At 27.2% G+C, this 21721-nt stretch overlaps 1 protein-coding gene across 7 annotated transcripts in view; it reads right to left on the reverse strand.

Annotated features, from left to right (window-relative positions):
• Window positions 1-956: 956 nt before the first annotated feature.
• Window positions 957-21721, reverse strand: part of LOC107436825 (uncharacterized) — a 217196-nt gene continuing 196431 nt past the window's right edge. For all 7 annotated transcript variants that reach the window (XM_043039220.2, XM_043039221.2, XM_043039222.2 and 4 more), the window contains 7 exons: window positions 20571-20715; window positions 20296-20483; window positions 18722-18864; window positions 16314-16506; window positions 12212-12386; window positions 8019-8151; window positions 957-6886 (listed from right to left, as the gene is read on the reverse strand). In XM_043039220.2, the coding sequence (XP_042895154.1) occupies window positions 3918-6886; window positions 8019-8151; window positions 12212-12386; window positions 16314-16506; window positions 18722-18864; window positions 20296-20483; window positions 20571-20715 (3946 nt within the window). In that variant the 3' untranslated portion in view covers window positions 957-3917. The remainder of the gene's footprint in view (window positions 6887-8018; window positions 8152-12211; window positions 12387-16313; window positions 16507-18721; window positions 18865-20295; window positions 20484-20570; window positions 20716-21721) is intronic.

Genomic DNA, 21721 nt, shown 5'->3' on the forward strand with positions numbered 1-21721 from the left:
CAAATATTAAGTGGTGGATTATATAAGCCTACGAATTATACAGAAATAGTGGTGGATAAAAATCTACTCAAATTGAATTTATTAAACCAAGAAGCACAATTGATAAACTACCACTTTAAAATATATATTTGTGGTCCGGAGAAAGTTGGCATCTCTGTAAGTTATATGTATTTGTTCATGCTTCAAATTGTTGCGTGTTCGTGTATATAAGAAACGTTCGTAAGCCTTGTGTTAAGTAGGAAACACTCTCAGTCCTTTATCAAACAAGTTTGTTTTTCCCCTAACTTAAAACGGTTATTTATATAGATACTAACGTCATTAGACACGTAAAATATTTATATAGAAAGATAAAGATAGTAATATAGATAGATGTTTAGGTTCATATCTCTAACATATCTTACCTAGTAACATTTATCACTGTTCTTTACTATGGAAATATGGTTCAACTTGTTTAATCAGAAGAGAGACTAAAGCACGATTCCCACGTTTTCATTTTAATTTTCACCATATTTCTGGAACTAATGAACCAAATTAAAAAAAAAATTTGCATTCATATATAAACTTGTTTAATTAAAAGAGAGACTAAAGCATGATCCCCATGTTTTCATTTTAACTATTTATAGTTTTCACCATATTTCTAAAACTAACGAACCAAATAAAAAAAATTGCACTCATATATAAACTTCACTTAAAATAAAGATGATTTCAGACTAAAAAAGATTTTTTTTAATAATTAATAAAAAATTTAAATTGTATATTTATAGTTACATAATTTTAAACGCTATTTTAAACAGCACAACCCAAATTTTAAACAAAATGTGTTTGGAGAAATAAAAATTTCAAAATACAACTTTTTTAAGAAAAAAATTAACTTTTTCGAAGAATTCATGAGGAAGTGTCTGTTTGTGGTACACCATATACTTGCTCAATGCAATAAGTACAAAAATACACCCATGTACAACATAAAAATACAAGCATTTTATTCTATATTTTTGACATCACATAATATATCAGAAATTAAACGAATGCACAGATATTCTACTTAACAAATAATATCACAGAATTTACTTGTAAATATTTTTTCTTACAAGAATTTCACTCAGAATTTAAATTTTCTTTCCACTAATTCTAAGTGATTCACCTATTAAGCAGATGAACAAAAACAAACATTTGACCTCATTTGAAATTTACAAGTCTATAAAAAAATTATTAGTATAAAAAAATCGAGAACTCTTAATCGTACATTTTTTGCTTCAATCTTCTGGAATTTTACTATGTTAATATAAATAAGATTTATAAATATTAATAACTAAAACTACAATATAAAAAGCATGAAAGTATTAAATCGAGCCACTACTTTAACACTAAAATTTTATGATTAATTGACATTTCATTTTTATAAGCCTAGTTTTAAAAAGATTTATTAAATTAATATAAAACTGTAATTAAAAGTAAAGACAACAAATTTTATGACAAACAAATAATTTTGTACAGTTACAATTAAAAACCCAGCATAGTAAAATTGTCCTTTATAAAATGTTTTTTATTTCATAAAACTAAGTATTCATAATAAAAAATCAGGAAAGAAGTAGTGTGATTATTATGGAGTTTTAATTATTTATATTTAAAGACGCAAGAAAATAATTATTCTACTTTAAATCAAAATACTGATGGATTTTTATCAAAACTAAACACTTAACTAGCAATAAAAAAATATTTAATGGCAATATTCATTTTCAAATTATCACTGATTAAATAAATATGATGAATTTGCAAGAAAAAATTTATACAATGTTTGTTTCAAAACAATTTATAGAGACCATTAAAATCACATTTTTTAAAAGATGAAATCTTAACATACAAGTAGAATAGATGTTGTAGTACTGCAAATATATTATACAAATCAATGAAACCCTTCCAAATTTGTTGCATTAATTTCATGCCAATTTAGAAATAAATGGTAATAACACCATAACACAGAAATTAAAATGCCTTCAAATTAAACTAAATAAAAGCAATTTAATTCCTTTTTCTTACCAGCAAACTAAAATTTAAACTTTTTCTCGGTAATTTACTATGCATAAATAAATTATACATTTCAATCAGAAATAAAACATTTCATAAGAAATTCAACTTAAGATTGGTTAAATTTATGAGCAGAACTAATGATACACATGAAAATCCATATATTTAGACTTTAAAATACCAATGAAATAATTTTATTTTTCTTCCTTATTTCCTCTATTCACCAAGAACTATTATGAAGCGATTAACTATTAGGAATAATTCCTTGAAACATACTACAGAATATCTCTAAATTAATATCTCTTTATTGTGCATGATTAAAGAAGTGTGAAATTTAATAACTATTTATACATTGCAAATATTGATTACATATTATTATATTTTATGGAAGCCCATAATAATTATAATTACAATGAATAACCCAGGTACATTTTGTAGCCAAAATTGTACATAAAACATATTTTCTTCATTTATTTTTATTGACTGAAATAATATTTCTTAGACAGATAGGGCAAAACTATTACATAAACATTTTAAAAAGAAATTGTTGCTACTTAAATGCATTTGTTTTTACTTAAAACTTAATATTAAAGGCCTAATACTACATGTAGATGATGTAAATAAGGAATGCATTAAATCATAATTTATGTACAGTTTCATAAAGTGTTTAATAAATATGAGGTGTGCTTAAAATGTAATATATTAATTTAAATAAATTAAGATTAGGTTAAAAAGAATCCAAATCAAATTGGTTCCAATATGAAAATATTTAAATAGGCAAACATTGCATGCTATTATTATGAACAAATTTAAAAATCTGCAGAAATAAAATACCACATATGAAAGTTTATAAGTTTATAATACAAATACAGTAGAAGATCTGCATAATGCAATTCTATAAGCTGTGATTCTTCATAAACCGCATAGACTTTTATGAGTATAAACAATGAAAATGGCAGTTGAAAAATTTCTGTAACTAAGCAAGAGCAAATTAACTTTTTACATTATTTAAAAGACATTACCTTACTTGTTACATAACATTATTTGTTAAGATGCTACAATTTCGAAAGTTATGTAAACGAAAATCGATAAATATTTTAATAGTTCTATGTTCTAGAAAGATTTCATTTTTTTTTTCTGTCAACAATTAATACCCAAGTGCATAATTTGGTGTTTATAAGTAATTGTATCTAAGAAGTATTTTAAAGCATTTTATGATTGATCTATTTGGGACTAATATTGCTGCCATGTTTAGATGGTAAGTATATAACATAAAATTCAATAGAATGCAAAGCTGCACATTTCACGGTTTGCATTATAAAAATCATCTACTGTAATTCATTTTAAAGTCCTTAAAACTGAAAAATGAGATTTAGACATTTTCGATAAAGTGGTTGATACATAAAAATAATGACTATTAAAAAATTCTACAAGAAGGATAATGCCTCACTGATAGATTTTAGTAATTATCAAAAAGAAAAAAAGAATGCAAAACTTGGGGGAGGAGAATATTAAAGAAAAAGCATGGGACAATTTGCTAAATTAAATATTCATTCAAATAGATTAAAAGAATAGGGAGTCGAACAATTTATATGCACAGCAACAACTAGTAATAGTTTAAAATTTAAAAATGCAAATCTAGAATGGAAACTTCTCATCATCAATGAGCCAGTAAATGAGTTCCCAAAGTCTATCTAAGAACTATACAAGGATGCAAAGCTAATGCAGAAAAACAATGATAATCACCACAGAAATTACCATTTTAGTAAAGTTTAGTTGTAAAAAGGATAGATTTAAAACAACTTGCATATTATTTCAAATTAACAACAACCAGTCAAATGTTAACAGTTCATAGTGACATTAAGTAGCAATACTTTGGCTTGAGAAAGGCTTCATCTGTTAGATGAATCTGATTGAGCTTTTTGAGAGTAATTAAATGAAGGTGGGGACCTTTCCACACTGCCAGAAAAGCTCAAAGAACGTTCAAATATAGCGGCTCTTTCCTTAACTCTTTTGGGCAGGCCATAAGGCTGACTAGAATCACTCTTTGTCTTACCATTAGTTAAGCCAACACTTGATGTCTTTGGCACATTTTTTGGACATGCAGTCTGTTTAGTGTTAGATTTAGCAAAGTTTGTATCATGTTCTTTAATTGTCGAAAAGGATAGTCTGCTAATGGGAGGCGGTACAGATTTAGGTCTCTGGCGTGTGGGAGTTTGTCTTTTACGACACTCGGTAGGTGACCTAGAAAATCTATTTGTTTCCAGAGAATATACATTTTCAGTAGTCCTTTCACCTTCCTCAAACTGGGGGATACCTCGTTGCAGAAATTCATTTTTCATTTGTAAAGCTCTGTTAGCTCGGTTAAAAGTATCCTTAAAACAGGAAAACTTATTTCCATTATCTGTAGAGCTATTATCCATTTCCCAGTCTCTACTACACTTGGTGGACTCTTTGTCATATTTTAGTGAATCGGATAAATTTCCAGAGACAACAGATTCAGACAATGGCGGTAGTTCAGCACATGATTTTTTCCCAAGAGAATTCACCAATGAAGATGAATCTAGTCTAGGTGATGATGATGATAAGGGGTGATCTGAAGATGAAAAGATTGAATTCTCTGATGGATTTGAAGATGAAAAGTTATACTGATCACTGCTCCAAGTGTTACTTGTTCCAAAGTCATGGAAAGTGTGTTTGGAATCAGATTTATTATAAGTTTGAGACAGCAACTTGGGATGAGGAAATCTAATAACACATTCAGTCTGAAAAATATTCTCTTTAGAATGATTGTCCCTAGCACTCGGGTCAAAATTACAGTTCGAGCCAACACTTCTGGAATAAGTCAAAGGGAAATTATGATTTATCACTTGCACATTGGAAAATACACATGATGATTGCTTTTGAAGAGGAATTAAATTGTCTGAATGAACTTTTGGAGAGCCACTAGTATCCTCATCTTTATGACTTTCAAACTTTGAAAGTAGTTCTTTGACAGAGGGCTTATTCTCCATTCGCATATAGCGAGAGTATGAAAAGGGAGGAACACTATTTGTTTTCCTTTCTTCTCGTACAGGCTTCAACAGCAGTTCATCACAGTCATTCCTTTTCTTCTCATTATCACACGTTTTAACGGGTGATTTCTTAAACTCAAGAGCATCAGCGAATTTCCTATCACTTTTTAATCTAGTTTTATCTAGTTCAGAGAATATAGAAGAATCTGCTCCACGCTTTTGTCTCTCAGCTTTCATTTGCTCCATCTCTAGTTTCATTTGCCTATCACGGACAATAAGCCGTCCAATTTCTGATTCAAACTTTCTTTTCGATTCTTCAATTGGAGATATTGGAGACAATTTATCACTACAGCTTCTCTTTTTGTGGAAGCTCTCCCCTGAATCAGTGTTAGCTCGATAGAGATCCTGAGCAAAGCTTCCAGAGACTGCAATACCAGAAACAAATTTGGGACATATTTCGTGGACTTCAGTCTTGCTTCTTTCCATAGTCCTAGCACTAGGATATTTGGCAGATGTTTTAATTTTTGCTACTACATTTGATACCATGTTATCTTCTTCATCAAATGCATAAATTCTTTGCCTATCGTTGAAATTCTCAGGAGGAGATAAAATTAAATTATCAATTGATGCATTACTTTTTGGAGTATGAGCACTAGAAGTCATAGAAGTATTTTCCGAATTACTTAGAGTAGTATATTCTTGGGAAAAAGTATCATGACCAGAGCTTAAAGCTATCTGAAAGTGTTCCAATGAAGAAACAGGCTGTTGTTTTTCATCATTAGGGTGAGAAATATCATCAACCAGATCAGGAGTTACTTTTATACCATCTTTATCTGAAACCCCATTGTTTGCTAAATGCCTATTTTGCATCTCCGCAATAAAAGCTTCAGGAGCTAGATTTTGTTTACTTACATCAGAAATACTACCACTATTTGCAGAACTGCCACTACTCGGAATGTCACTAACATTGTCCCCAGTAGGGGATTCGGGTGTGGCTAAAGAACTGTCTTGAGGGGCCCAGCTATATCCAGACTGGTGTTCTAAGCTTTCAGGATTGCACACATTTTGCTCTTTTGAATCAAATGACAGCAGTTGAGACAAACTTGCAGAGTCTGATAAAGTAGCTTCCATTGAAAAGTTAACATGGTCATCAAGATCATCTGCTAAACTTGTCTCATAATTAACTGGACTGTCTTCAGGAAGATTTGCTGTGGAAGTTGATGGAACAGAAGGATGAACTTCAACAGTTACAACATCTGGATTATTAAAGGGGCAGCTGTTCTGAGATTCTCTGTTTGACAAAAGAATTTCTCTGTTATTTAAAGGCACTGAATTTTGCATATTTTCAGAAAAAGTAGAAAATGATTGTTTATCAGATAAAGGCCCAGACAAATGACTATCTAATTCTGAATGATCAATTTGTGCATTCGTATTAGCACTCGAATTATGGTCCCTTTTTGAGGATTCTTTCTTAATCAAAGGTGGGGAACTCAAAGTATGGTACAAACGCTTTAAGCTCAACTTTTGTAGTTTGGGACTTGTCGCTTCTGTGTCGAAACTGACAAGTTTTTGCTTGTATGCACTTTTACTGCGTTTAACACCAGAGTTTTTGTTATTTTCATGAGATCCTTTTGCAGGTTGACCAGAGTCTAAAATATTTGGGACTTTTTGCAATGTGTGGGTTTGGGAACCTTCACATGGCACATCTTCTACAGTAGATTCATTTGCAGACAAAAGACGCTCAAAATATGAATCATGAGATGAAGAACGCATATGCCTTTGGTAATGAGAGGAATGAATATCGGAAAGAGAGTTGAATTCAAACTCTTGAGAAAGTGGAATATCTTCTGTAAAACACAAAAAAAGGACATAAGTTTCTGTAAACATAAAATGGAATTTTGAAATTTATTTACTGTTAACATTACACTGCAAGTTATAACTTTCTCATCAATTGATGCATAAACATTATATGTGACATTTAAGTTGTTTTGGCAAAACTGTTACAAATCCTTCTTTTTATAAAAAATAAAATAATTTAAATGTTTTTCAAATGTAGGGAAAACTTTTGAACAATAGACATGGAAATCTTTTAGTTTCAGAAACGATCGAAATGGAAACATTATAACAATAGCGTTTGTAATGGAGTTAATATTAAAATATTATGTTAAAATATTTAAATATTATTACATCTTGACTTCGACATTTTGGTGCTTTATTATAGTAATATGTGGTATTTTTTTCAAAGTTTATCAAAACTTAGGTTGAAAAACAGTTATAAAATTGCGTGTGCTAGATATGCTGTTTTTTCCAATCAATAAATATTTGGTTTAAAGGCAGGAGATCCCAGATTGGGTCTTTTGCCACAAGTTGTAACAACAAATATAAGAACAGATACAACAACGCAAATATAATAAACCAAAATTTCTTATTTAATGTTGAATTTTCACAAGTAACGTTTAGTTTGTTTATTTAAATGAAGTGAGTATTGTAATTATCAACTTCATAGTCATATTATTTAAAAACTGGAAGAGCCCAAAAAAAATTTAAAAATTTTTTGTGACTGGTAACACTAATAATTTTTTTCGTCATAATTTTACAACTTTTGGAAAACTGTCAACAATTTCAAAGCATTTCCTTTTCATATGTTAAATTTTACAATAAACTAGAACAAAGAGAAAAAAAAATTACTACAATTATTTTTCCTTGAAAGAAGAATTATTTTTAACTATGTATCAGTCAATTTAGTAGTTCAAATGGTTTCTGTTTTGCTTTAGATGACTTTTACTCTGATTTATAGTTAATAGTTCTGGTATTTTGGGGTTTCTGCTTTCTGAATTTGGGGTTCTAATCTGTAATGTAAAAGCTTTAGCAGTAAATATCTACAAATTGAAAAAAAACACTTCACAATTCAAATGTTTGTGTCATACTTATTTAAGCTCTGGCTTCAATGAGATAAAGAACGAAATGTAAGTGCCTTACCACCAGAAGGTGCGTATTCCTGAGTTGAATGAGATGAATTTGCGAGAAGAGGAAATAAATTTTCTGCACTTTTAACAGTTCTTAACCTTTTTGGTTTGGTGTGAGAAACATCAGATTCTGTAACTGCTTTGTCCTGAAATAAAAGTTTAGTTTTTAATATCAAACTGTAAAAAAAAAATAGTACATTCAATGAGGAAAAAATTAAAGTTATTTGTGAATATTGAAATAAGTAGCATTTTTGATTGCAATAACCCCTATGTTTTAAAATAATTCGGGCAATTGTTAGATTGACAATGTAAAAATCAAAACATAACATCATTAGTATTTTCAGTCATTTTAAAATGGTAAGGTTAAAATAAAACTATAGTAAAGGAGCAATAAGTACTATTTCTTGAATATTTCAAGAACATGTTATTTTTCAGTAAAATATATTTGCATAAAAAATATTAATACAAATATAACAAATCGAAGAAAATAAATTGTCAAAAACAAATTAGTTGGGAAACATTAATGAAACCTCGAATCTATTAGATGAGTTATATTACATTAAACCAAAGAAAACTATTACAATTATTTTAAATAACAGAATTAGAATTGAAACAATAAAAAGAAACATTTATCATAATTTCAATCATAGACCAAAGCTCTATTTATTTGAACGTAAATAAAACTATTAGAAATAATTTATTTGATAAGAAAATTAAAAACGGGTTACATATATTTGTAATTAATGCATCAAGAAAGGTTTTACATACAAACCAAAAACTTAGAAAAATATCTTATCGAAATTGCTTCAAACCTTAATTAAATGTAATTCGATTGACTTATTTTTTTAATTTAAAATTTTTGAAAATTTTTTTAATTGTTGTTTGTTTGTTAACACAAATAAACAAGTTTACATTATGTAAACCAAAGATCATACGGCAAATTAAACACTTAAAATTTTTTAGGAAAATCAAAGTTATTTACTTTTATTACTAATCCTACCGCAGATTTAAGCAGTTTGACGGACAAAAAATACATTAAAGAAACTTGTAACTGATTGTAAAGTTACCTGAAATTTCACTAATTTATATTATACATACTCAGAGTTAACTACTTTAAAGATAAACAACTTAAAAGCTTTTTTTATATTTTAAACTGAAAATCTAAAAGAAAATAAACATTTAAAGGTGCATTTTTAAATAAAAGGTATTTATTTAAAAAAATAATAGTAAAATTTAAAATCATTACAAAACTCATCAATATACCTCCAAATGAAAGAGAATAATATGAGAATAATACACTATATAACTTGACAACAAAAGAAAAATCTTACTAAAATGAAAGAATGAAATTAAAAATTAAAGTTGCATATTTTCAATAAGTTAAAAGGGCAGGCAGGGCAGACCTCACTTCTAAAACCGTTTAGAGAGAATACAGGAAATACAAAGATTCTATTAATTTATATTATATATATAATACTATTAGTTAATTAATTACTGATTGTAAAGTTACTAACCAAAGACCTGAGATTTCATTAAATAATATTATACATAATACTAAGATTACTTTAAATGTGGTACTAATTCAGGGTGCATAGCCAAATCTTTCAACAAATAATAAGCATCTTTTAAGTACTTTTTAAGCACTCAAAAAATATTTTTAAGCACTATATACATTAAAAAAAAGCAAAATAATTTTCAAAGACTTTAAGTAAAAAAGGAAAATAAGCAGCTTTAAGCACTTTTTAAAAACGCTACGCATCATGTAATTTAACACAAAAATATGCTGTTACAAAAGATTTTTATTTTATTTTATATTTCTACATCAAGGAGTAGAAAAAGTATGAAGTTGTGAATGATCAAAGAATGTTGCTTAGATTTGGGTTAACTATTAAGTGATTAAAGTTCATATCATCTCCTGTGTAACATAGAGGGCAGTCAGAAATGCATACGGCGGCAAAGGTGATTATGGAGAAAGTCATACGATTCTGAAATTTACAGAGAAAATCTGACGATCTTGTACTTAATTGAAAAGCTCAAGGTAAAGAATGTTAAGTGACATTATGATAATTTAATAAAAACAGTTTTATATTTATAGAAACATTGTTACAAGTCAAAAGCATACCGCTTAAAAATACAGCTTTTACCCCTAAGCAGTTCATTTTGTTTGGATTTGTAAGAATGATCAGAAACATTTTACAATTTTGTTAAGAACAAATACAAGAAAAAACTTAGTGATGAAGCCAAAGTTTAACTCAAGAGTAATTGGATGAGTCATTTGTAAAGTATCAGCCACACCTTCCCAGGGAGCCACAATTAATAATGAAATCAAAAACAAATAAACTAAGTGATTCATACAAAAGCTTCATTAATTTTTTTTCTTTCTTAAGATTAGTCATGGTTTTATTACAATGAAAAGCGAAAGAAAATTATTAATGGTCAAAAAGTTTGGGAATCAAAGATTTAACTAATCAAAAACTTACTAAATAAATGAAACTTTTAAAAATAAAACTATAAACGTTAATACAAACACAGATACAGAAATGCAAAAATGTACACTTATATAAAATATAAATAAGAGAGATTACATTGATAATACTTGGGTATTAAAAATGATTTGTTAAGAAATATTAGAAATTTGTTTTCAAATCATTTTTCTCATTGAAAAATGTACCATTTAATGTATTATTATTTAGCACATTAATATTTATATAAGCACATTAATATTCAATATTTGCTGAGAGTAATAAATAATTATAGCGTATCTACCACTACAAAAATACAATTCCAATTCACTAGTATATAAGACTTGTTAACTCGATTCTATGTTGGGGTACCTTTAGATGCAGGTTGATATGGCGATAACTACTCACTCCACATTGGTGACCTTCAGACATGATGTAAACACAGCTATCTTGATAGGACCTACTTCGATTTGAACACGCCTACCTCGACAGAAATTCAAACTTAGATTTAAACACGCCTACTTTGATGGATGGTCCACATTGAGCAGTTGACTTGCTACTTGTAACTGCAACATTATCCACCTCCTAGCGCTGTTACTACTCAGTCTCGATCACACAGAACATTGACCTGCACACACTCGACTGCTGATGGCAACAAAGGAGCAATCACGACCTGAACTTAATGCAGCACTCACTATCAGCAAAAGTATGGTGATCTTAATACAGCTCACGGTTTCTCACAAAAACAGCAATGAATCAACTAATGGTATCCGTTCATCGAATTCTATTACAGATAAAATTCTGGTGGGGGAGTACTATAGTATATCTACCACTACAAAAATATAATTCCAATTCACGAGTATATAAGACTTGTTAACTCAATTCTATGTTGGGGTACCTTAACATAGATGAAGGTTGACATTGCTGGCAACAACTCTCCTCACAATAATCTTTTGGTGCATAGGTAAATAATTTTTCTGACGCTTTAATTACAAGTAAAAATATATTTTATGTGTTTCTTAATTATAAAAAAATCTCAGTTACTAAACAAATATGTCAAATTCTCAGAATTATATCTGTACTAAAATATAAAATCCAAAAAGAGAAGCTTAAAAAAAAATTTTTTTTTTCATTCATTTTCAAAAATTTATCCATAACTGATTCTACTGATTATGTAAATTAAAGATGAATAACTGCTTCTCTTAGATCTAAACAACTCCAAATAAGTGCAAATTTGAAAAACTATTGTTTAGAAGTGAGCACTGTTTGGAAAATGTCACATTTAACAACACATTTAACACCAGTGTCCGATGCTGTATTTCAAAATCAAAAATTTTTAAAATGCTAAATAAAGTATTTTCAACTTATTTTAACCTAAATTAGTACCAAATAATGAAAAAGTAAGAAAAATATGCTCGATTGAAAATTTTGTAACAAAGGGATTAAGAGTTTTAGAAGTACAATTTCACATGTTAAGCAGTTCAAGCTGCAGTTGTTTAGATAATCAGTTTCATAATCGGACATAACAAACAGTTTCATATTCAGATCATAATCATAATCAGTTCATAATCAGACATTTTATAACAAACAGTTTCATAATCAGACTAATTACCACATATGTGGAGATTCAATAAACAGTTACATAACAAAAGAAAACTTTGTTTAATTGAGTCTTCAAGTTTAAGTTAAGTATAAAAAAGTTTATAATTGAATCTTTAAAAAATAAAGTTAAGATGTAAGTCACCTTCAAGACTAGTGGTGAATGCTCAGAGAAGATAGGGCTACCAATCTTTGGTCTCTCACCCCCTTCACCTCTTAGGTGTCTATTTTTGCGCCTTCCACTCGTCGTGTGCCATCCCCTAGAAAACAATGACTTCCAACCGGATGGAGATTTCTTACTCTTTCCCATTGATCTGCGCCTGGAATATGAATATGTTATGACTAAATATACAAATATCATGATACATGACAAATATCATGACTTGATTAAAGATATCACTTTGGAACAATTCATGGAGTATACTGTAGATTGAGTGGTACAATAATTGCTAATAAATTATTCAACTAATCTGTGACAAGACAAAAAAAAAAGAACACGGAATAAGTTTTATATACAAATAGAGACAATTTTTTGTTTATAGAAATCATACATTTTAATTCAGGATATTGATTTGCAGTTTTCTTGGGTACTTACTTCCTTAAGAAGAAGTTTTTGTGCTCAAATACAGTATTAAAGTAATATTAAAGTGCAATAGTGCATGAATTTCAAGAATCAAGGCAATAAGTAGAAAATAAATGCAATATCAAATAAGAGTAGACAAACTGATCATACATGATTGACTTCCATTCATTATAGATATAAACATTTTGTTCATTTCATATATAAAAGAAGATTTTTTGTTATTTCATTTAATAGAAAAATCGCTTTACAGATAAACTTTTGCCCAAATAGTACAAGGTTTGCCAATGCAGGCATATCCCACAAAATCCACCAGCACAAATTTTTATAAAAAAACCCATTTGGAAAAAAACATTTTTCCCAAAATTTACTGAATAGATTTAACTTCAAAGGGGAAGTAATTGTAAATTGATTCAAGATAAATAAAGTTGATTTATAAATTGAAATGCATTCAACTTGTTTTGAGAGCTTAAATTAAGATGGAAAAGTGAAGAATTTTTTCTTACAAAGAATACATCGGGGATTGGGTTTTTTAATACTTTATGAAAAAAAATTTTAAATTAGTATAAGAAATTATTATTATCTTTTTATTAATCAAATTTTCATTACAGGTACTTAANAATTGAAATGCATTCAACTTGTTTTGAGAGCTTAAATTAAGATGGAAAAGTGAAGAATTTTTTCTTACAATTTTAACTGCACACACATACTTACTTACACATACATCGGGGATTGGGTTTTTTAATACTTTATGAAAAAAAATTTTAAATTATAAGAAATTATTATTATCTTTTTATTAATCAAATTTTCATTACAGGTACTTAATTTTTAATGCATAAATTTTTTAAATATTTAGGCAAATTGCAGTGATTTATCACTTAATAGAAAATTAAATCAATATACTTCATTTATGAAAAGCTATCAGTTTTTATGAATTAAAATTATTTATGTAGCTTAAAAGAGTTATTGAATTTTCTTAAGCAAACTCTAAGATATAATTTATAAATTATTATATAACATAAACACCTGCTTTTATATAATTTAATAATATGTATGAAACCAATTAGTATTCAATTTTTATGATTGCTTTGAAATTGAATTAGATTTTAGAATTTTCTTTTCAGTTAGTAAAGTTAAATACAGAATTTATTCTTTTATATTAAAAAAAAGTGAGAAAAAAGAAGTTTAGGGAAAAAAACATTGAAAAATGTAATATTAGAGAACAAGTATTTAAATTTTTCTGCTAGCCATGTACTAAATATTCTGTTGCGGACAAACCTTGCTGAATATTCAATTAGGCTAAGTAATTTTCTTTTTTTAATTAATAAATGGCCTAATTGTATGGGTATATTAAAAGAATTCTTGTTAAAAAGTTAAATTATAATTATGAATGAGGTTTTGTTTAGCTATATTATGCTAAATTTAGTCCTATCCCAGGTAAATACAGATCCTACTAATATCAAGGCACCATAAATCATTTTGCCTTTTTTTTTTGTTAGGCTCAGTTTAATATTATTTAAATAAGAATAAAAATAGAATAAAAAAAAGGAAGAATAGAATAAAAAAAAGGAATTATGCTTAAAAAGAAACATCTTGGTAAATAATTACCGAGATGTTACATACAATAGGAATGGCTAATACTTGCATTAATAACTAATTTACAACTTATATAATTAACAAATATCCTAAATGTTTTGCTTCTCAATGTAACATATAAATGGAATAATCTAAAATGATTTTTCTATATTGTCAGCACCTACTTGCCCGAAAATTATCATGGTTCCTTTATTGACAAATACCTATGTTTATTAATTTGTTATTTAAAGGTATTCACTAGTAATATTTATTTGTAGACTTTTCTTAATATTATTCTCTACTATTATTATGACCTGATTTTCATTTTTATTCTAAATTGAAAGCTTAAAACTAAAACTGGTATTCTTTAATTCTAAAGCAATCCAATAACCTCATTATGTAAGATTTTATGAAAAATGTTATGAAAAACATATTGAAAAGGGTATGTAACCTAATCTGATAATAAGATATATTTAATCTAATAAATAAGATATATTTACTTTTATAATTAGCTTTATATAAAACCAAATATTCCTGCCAAAATATGCAATTAAAACAATGAATACAAAACTGTTATTATGAATTGACTTTACACAATATTACTAAACAATTCGGCAAAAATCATTTGACTAATTTTAAAGTAATCAAAAGTTGAGTAAGAATTTAAAAAACAGAATTGTATATTAAGTTGAAATGGCAAATGAATAAAGTTATAGGTTTAATATAAAAATATGTTAAAAGATCTTATCAAAAACATATTAAAAAGGGCATGTAACTTAAACGTATTGCAATTAATACACATTAAATAAGATATATTTACTTTTATAATAAGCTTTATATAATACTGTTTCCAGCAAAAATATGCAACTAAAATAATGAATACAAAACTGCTATGATGAATTAACTTTACACACTATTACTAACAATCTGGAAAAAATCATTTTACTAATTTTAAAGTAATCAAAACTTGAATAAGAATTTTTTTTTAAAAAAAATTGTATATTAAAATGAAATGGTAACTGAAAATATGATAAGTTTAAATTTTATTTCAACAGCCTCTGGAATTAAATCTTTGTTAATGCAATAAAAAAAATTTGGGGATCTTTTCATTGACAACCTGCTTATCATTAAACAATAAAAAATAATAGCACAGCAATCTAAAAACTCCCAAAACATGTTTATATTACAACAAAAAAGTTATAAATAGTTAACCAAATACTCATTAAGGATATTATGTTAGAAAAAAATCTGAAATCTCATTTAGGACTCAAGCATAAAAATATAAAATATTTCTAAAAAAAACCCAACAAAATAAACTCTGGTTTCCATCAAAACCTCGATAAAACCAGGGTTTTTGATTGGTGAGCTGGTTTTTCTTTTTCACTTAAAAAAAAATAGTGTGACAGTTCAAGTGTTGAACAATTAAAACCAGTTACACTGTAGAACATTTTTCTGATTTCACTTGCATACTTAAACTAAACTAAAATACTAGTATATATTTACGTATCAAAAGAACATGTCTCATCCTCAGCTTTAACCCTTCGCTTAAGGCTGGTACAATAAGTGGATTACAATGACTTAATAATGTGAAGTGCCGAAAGCAAGAAGTTAACAAAAATATTGCTCACAATATTACTAAAAAAACATTACAAAATAATAAAATTAATTTAAATTACAGCAATTGAAGAAAAATGATCATTTTGTTTTCAGCATTTATCACTTGAATAAGGCACCCAAAGCAATTACAAAATATTAAAATACAGAAATATAATACTTTTAAAACTAAACAAAAATTTTAAGCGTACCTTAAAATGAGTCCTGAAAGAAAAATTTAATGTAATCTGCCAAGATTAAACAAATTTGTATTTTTGAACTATCTTCCACAGAAATGTTTTCTTCTCTATTTTATTTTGTAAAAATGTTTTTAAAACAATTTTATCAAGGAATTATATTTCAAAATAACAACTTGAAGACATAATGACATGAACTTTAACTTTCTAATAAAAAAGACAGTTAATATACAAACAGTTAAAAAAATTTTATAATCAGTTGTGACAGTAAAAATGTCACGGAACAAAAACTGTATAAATACCTTGCGGGAAGTTCTATTATTGTGTGATATTTAATGGGTAGATTTTCTTCCCCTCCTCCAACATCAATGAACTTTTGTTGATCACCGGGCAGATTTGAGGTTAAGGCTCTTGATCGTGCTTCTTCGAGAGATAAAAGTTTGGTGGGGGTAGAAATAGCCAAAGATTTCGGTCTTGTCTTCTTTGGAGTTTCAACTAAACAAATATTGAACAACATCACACAGCAGAAAAAAATAAAGCTAAATCAAGCATGAGCAACTATCGAAGCACATTTGCCTTTTGCTCCCAGTTATTTGAGAAAATATCTCCATATATTATAAATAAATAATTGCTGTCTCACAATTTCCATGCTTTATCACTGGACAAAACAGTCACATAACTAAGAAACAATAAAGATTTAAGGTATCTTTGGCTTTAATTAGCATAAAATTAATAAAAGTAAAAGGAGATTAGTTTGTAAGTTATTTATTTCTCTTCATCAGTATTTACAAGTAGTATTTATTTATCACTCCTTCTTAAGAATATTATTTCTTAACATTACATTCTTGATTAAGAATATTTTTCAAAATTTAAAGGTTATAACAAAAAGTGGTGCTCCTTTATTAAATTATAAACTAATTCAATAATAGCTTATTGCACAACATTTGGTGATAAAAATATTTAGTTACCATTTAACAATTAAAAAACAGTAAATATATTATATATACTTTCATAATTTTACATGAAGCATTGTCCCGTCAACATAAGCAATTAAGTACTAAATAAAACAATGATTTAAAAATCTTAAGTAATATTAGAAATTAAATTTTTACACAGTATTGCTATATTGGTTTAACAGACTGTTGCTAAGTACATCTTTGGCACTAAAAATTCAACAATTTTGTGAATAGGTTATAAAATGATTAAGTTTAAATTTTATCTCTATAGAATTCAAAACAATGAAGAACCAAATCTGTGTTGATACAATTAAAGTTTTTTATGCCTTTTAACTGAATGATTTTTAATTTTGATGTAAGTCTTCTTATTGCCAATAAGTAAAAATGATTGGATAGCAATAGTAGAGAATGGAGAACGAAGCAAGCAGGAGTAAAATTCCATTAGTATTACAGATGGAAACAATCAATAAGAACTTCAGATTTTCTACTCTTCATTTCAAATAATTCTTAAGTAATTTCTTTAATTATGAGATAGATGTTGTTTTCATTTTGATAAACTAATGTAGTTTTTTTAGAATGAACTAATGTAGATTTTTCTAATGTAGTCTTTTAGTGAAATTGAGCTTGTCATAATGTTTTATTAAAAGCTTAAGAAATAAAAACATTTGGTTCATACTCCTTATAAGATGTATAAAACCTTTAGATATGCCAAAATGTTTAGATTTCATGCGAATTAAAACCTTATTTTACAAAAAAAAATCTCATTTTATAAAAAAAAAAATTGTTTTTCTTCTTAATTGTTCCTTCTCTCAGATTTACACACATCAATCTTAAACATTTCTGTTACTGAAGTTAAAAAGGCTGAAGGTTAAATTAGACATAATCTATGCATAAGAAATATATAAAGTATCCAAAATTAGTATAACTATTGCTTACAAAAGAATTTTATACTTTTTACAGGGTAATAAAAAGATTTTGCATATGATGTCATGAAATATATCAAGCATTTAAAGAAATATAAAATAATTTATCTTATATTTTTATGACTGAAGAATTACTGTGCAGTTCTAATACAGTGAAAAAGCTACATGAAAACAGAAAATTTCAATAAAAAGATACAATTTAAAGTGTGTTGTTGGATGCTTAAATAATTAGGCAATTTACAATAATCAAAATATTGTACTTTTTTTCTTATTACATTTGTCAAAAATGTATCAGAAATTCAGACTGAATTAAAACTCAAAATAAAATTCAGACTGAAACAGACACAACAGAAATTTCCGCTTCCTTTATAGCAAACAAATCAATGCCATATTTTCTTTACCATTTGAAACAAAGCCTCAATTTTTCACTTTAGCTAATCTGTTTTTAAACTTATTAAATTTAATTGATAACTATTATACCGATATTTAAACTGTCTTTTCTTCTTCTTTATAGACAGTATAACCCAGGGTGGGCCTTAGCCTGCCACACAATATTTCTCCAGACAGCTCTGTCCCTGACCTTGATCTTCCAGATGGAGATCAAGTTGACGGACAAATTCAGTTGGAGAAATTATCTATACTTAGAGTGTTTCATTTTCATAAAATATTTTGAATCATTAATTTGGATTTATGACAAATTACACTTTTTAAAAACAGAGATTTATTTAGTAACCTTAAGGAAATTATATATTCAGACTTGATATTACATTAGTTACTAAGTTATAAGAGAAATGTATCTGAAATAAATATTTTTAAATAAAAATATTTTACCTTCAATCAGTTTAGGACTAGGGAATATAGGCATTTTTTCACTAAATATGATATCTGTATATCTTATGAGGTACTCTGTGAGTACGGCCTGAACTCCAACTACATGTAAAGCACCAACACCGCCGTTTTCTATGTCTCTGGATCTGCAGAAAGGTTATGGATTAATAAAAACATAATTGACTTTCATTAAGATAATAAAACCTAATATGAAAATCATCTACAACTGCAAACTACCGATTATGAAAAATTATATAGTTATATAATACTCACCACAGAAAAAAATTTCCATGATAGCAAAATATAAATATATATATAAGAAACAAAATATATTAATGTATCTGAAAAATAAAACACTTAGGAAAACTATATTGTTTAAAATCTACTACAGGTTGGTTCATTTTTGAATCACTACAATAAATTTGAGATAAATGAATAAGTAATAAATTTTATTTTAAATTTTGACCTAAGCAAAATAAGAAGTTACAATAAACCTACCAATTAATAATTCACTAGAAATTTCTGAATGACTCGCTATTTATCAAAACAAATTGATTTTATAGATTTATTTTATTCCAAAATCAAACAAGCTTATTTTAAAAACGTTTTTTACTTTCAGAAGTAGAAATTGTTCGAAAATGATTAAATGACAATAAAACTTTAATTTAAAAATTTCTAGCTTAGCAATAGCATTGATAGTTTAATATTAATCAACCAAGCATTTGGGCAAGTTAGTAAAGAAACTTCTCTACAATATGCAACTTTTCCATTAAATAACAAAGGGGAAACTTGTTTTTAGCAGGAAAAACAGTAATCATGTGTGACAAATGCTCAAATGTAAAAGTCAGTTAAAGTCATGCGTGTAAAAAAATTTTAAAATGCACCAGGAAAAATAAGTTGTAAGATAAATTGTAACCAGAAAGTTTAGTTGTAAGATCAATTTTACATTGATCAATATTATAGTCATTAATGAAAAAGATTTATTGTTTATCATTCTAATACAATGGAATTTGCTGATTAATACACTGAATAACACATACTAATATATTGAATAAATTATAAATTAATAAGTAATACCTCCAAACAATTTTAAAAATTAATATTTAAACACAAAGTTTCTTTATACTTCATGTGTATTACAAGGAAATAATTTTTTTGCTTAGGTACAAATTTAACTCCATCCTTGTAAACTGAACTTGAAGTAGCCCTAGGAACTAGAAGTGTAAAATAAATTATATACAACAAATTTCAAAAACTTGACTGTTAAAGAAATGCAAGTTATATACTAAACAATAACATAGGTACTTAAACTACAAACCTTTTAATATATAATTCACACAATTACCTACATATATGTTTTAATGCCTAATTTGGTGCTAAGCATGGTGAATTACCAATATCATTATTAATCGCTATCATTAATGTTGGTTTAAGAATTATAAAAGATTATTAGTATTTAACTATTTAAAAGTAAATATGTATGATTTTTAATACACTCAATAATTCGCTCAATTTTTCTTAAAGAAAAAAAGTATGAAACTAAAAGAATGTTCTCTGATTAAAATATTCAACTTTACCTCAACAGATTAGGTGCCCAGACAATGGCAACATTCTTTGGTGTCATTCCCGTCTGATATCCGTGTGCGGCAACTTTACTGAGGTGTCTCATCAAATATTCTAATGATCGATAATGTGGGGGTGGGAGTTGTTGGACTACATCACGCAGCTTGAGAAGCCTTAAATCTTCTTCAGCCTGCACAGCACTCTGATAAAAAAATAATTTTTTTTTTAAAAATTTAGTTTGGTGTACAATCAATTTCAAATGTACAAAATCAAATAAAGTCTATCTCACCACAAATTTATCATACAAATGGAATGTTAACAATGGATTTGGCAATTCACGAAAATACATTTTTAATAGTGAAGCCACGCAGTGAATATCTTGCAAGATTGCTTCATCAACAAGATTTGGCACTCTATCTTCATCAAAGGCGATTCTAAAACCGAAATGAAAGTAAAATAATAATTCAAATGATAAAAGTAACTCTGTCAAATGTTGTTAATATAAAACAGCCTCTGAAGCAAAAGGAATTATTATAAAGAAAATGGTGAAGTTAAAGAATTCAAACTATATAAAGTCTTGATGTTTTAATAAAAGACAATGATGTATACGATACATTAATAACATTAAAAAGTTTTTTTTATAAAATATAAAACAGATGGGAAAAGAAAAAAATAGTTAAGCAAAATACAAAATCACAATGTCAAACAGAAAATGCTAATCACTGTTTCAATAACACATGGATAATTTGAACTTATTTTATTCAAAAATCTAGGTAATTTAATTTTCATGCTCCCTTCCCAGAATTCTGTACAAAAGTAATGTTTAAAAATTGTAGATAATTTTAATTTTATTTTGGATAATAGAAATTTTTTGCATAACTGATATTTTCTGTTGGAGGGTATATATAATTCAGCTAATGGAAATTTTAAATTTGTTCTTTGGGCCCTTCGAATTCAAATTATCCAAGTTTAGTCGTACTTATACATTAGTTGATGCAAATTTTTAATTGCAAAACCATGTTATATCTCTAATGCACCTGAACTAGGCTAACATGAAAATAACTAAGTTTAAATTTAGGCAATTTGGTAAAAAGCAAAACTACCAACTTATAAATAAGGAAAACAAGATTTAAAAAAGAACTAAATTTTATATAAAATTTAGTATTCTTAAAGTCGAACATTAAGTAAGAATAAGTGATGACATTTTATCTCTGACACAAAAGTCAATGATGACTTTCGACTTTCAAGACACTTGTTTCAAACTTAAAATTCAGGTAAGAGAGTTGTAAATAAACCTAGAAAGTCAAAATTGAAATAACAGTCACATAAAGTATAAGTTTTTGACACTTAAATAACATTATAATATGTATTTTACTACTATATATGAACATTGATAAGCATATAAGCTAGTTTAAGAAGACGGAAAGATAAAATCAATTA

The sequence above is a fragment of the Parasteatoda tepidariorum genome, chromosome 1 (assembly GCF_043381705.1).
Source record: "Parasteatoda tepidariorum isolate YZ-2023 chromosome 1, CAS_Ptep_4.0, whole genome shotgun sequence".
Lineage (NCBI taxonomy): Eukaryota > Metazoa > Arthropoda > Arachnida > Araneae > Theridiidae > Parasteatoda > Parasteatoda tepidariorum.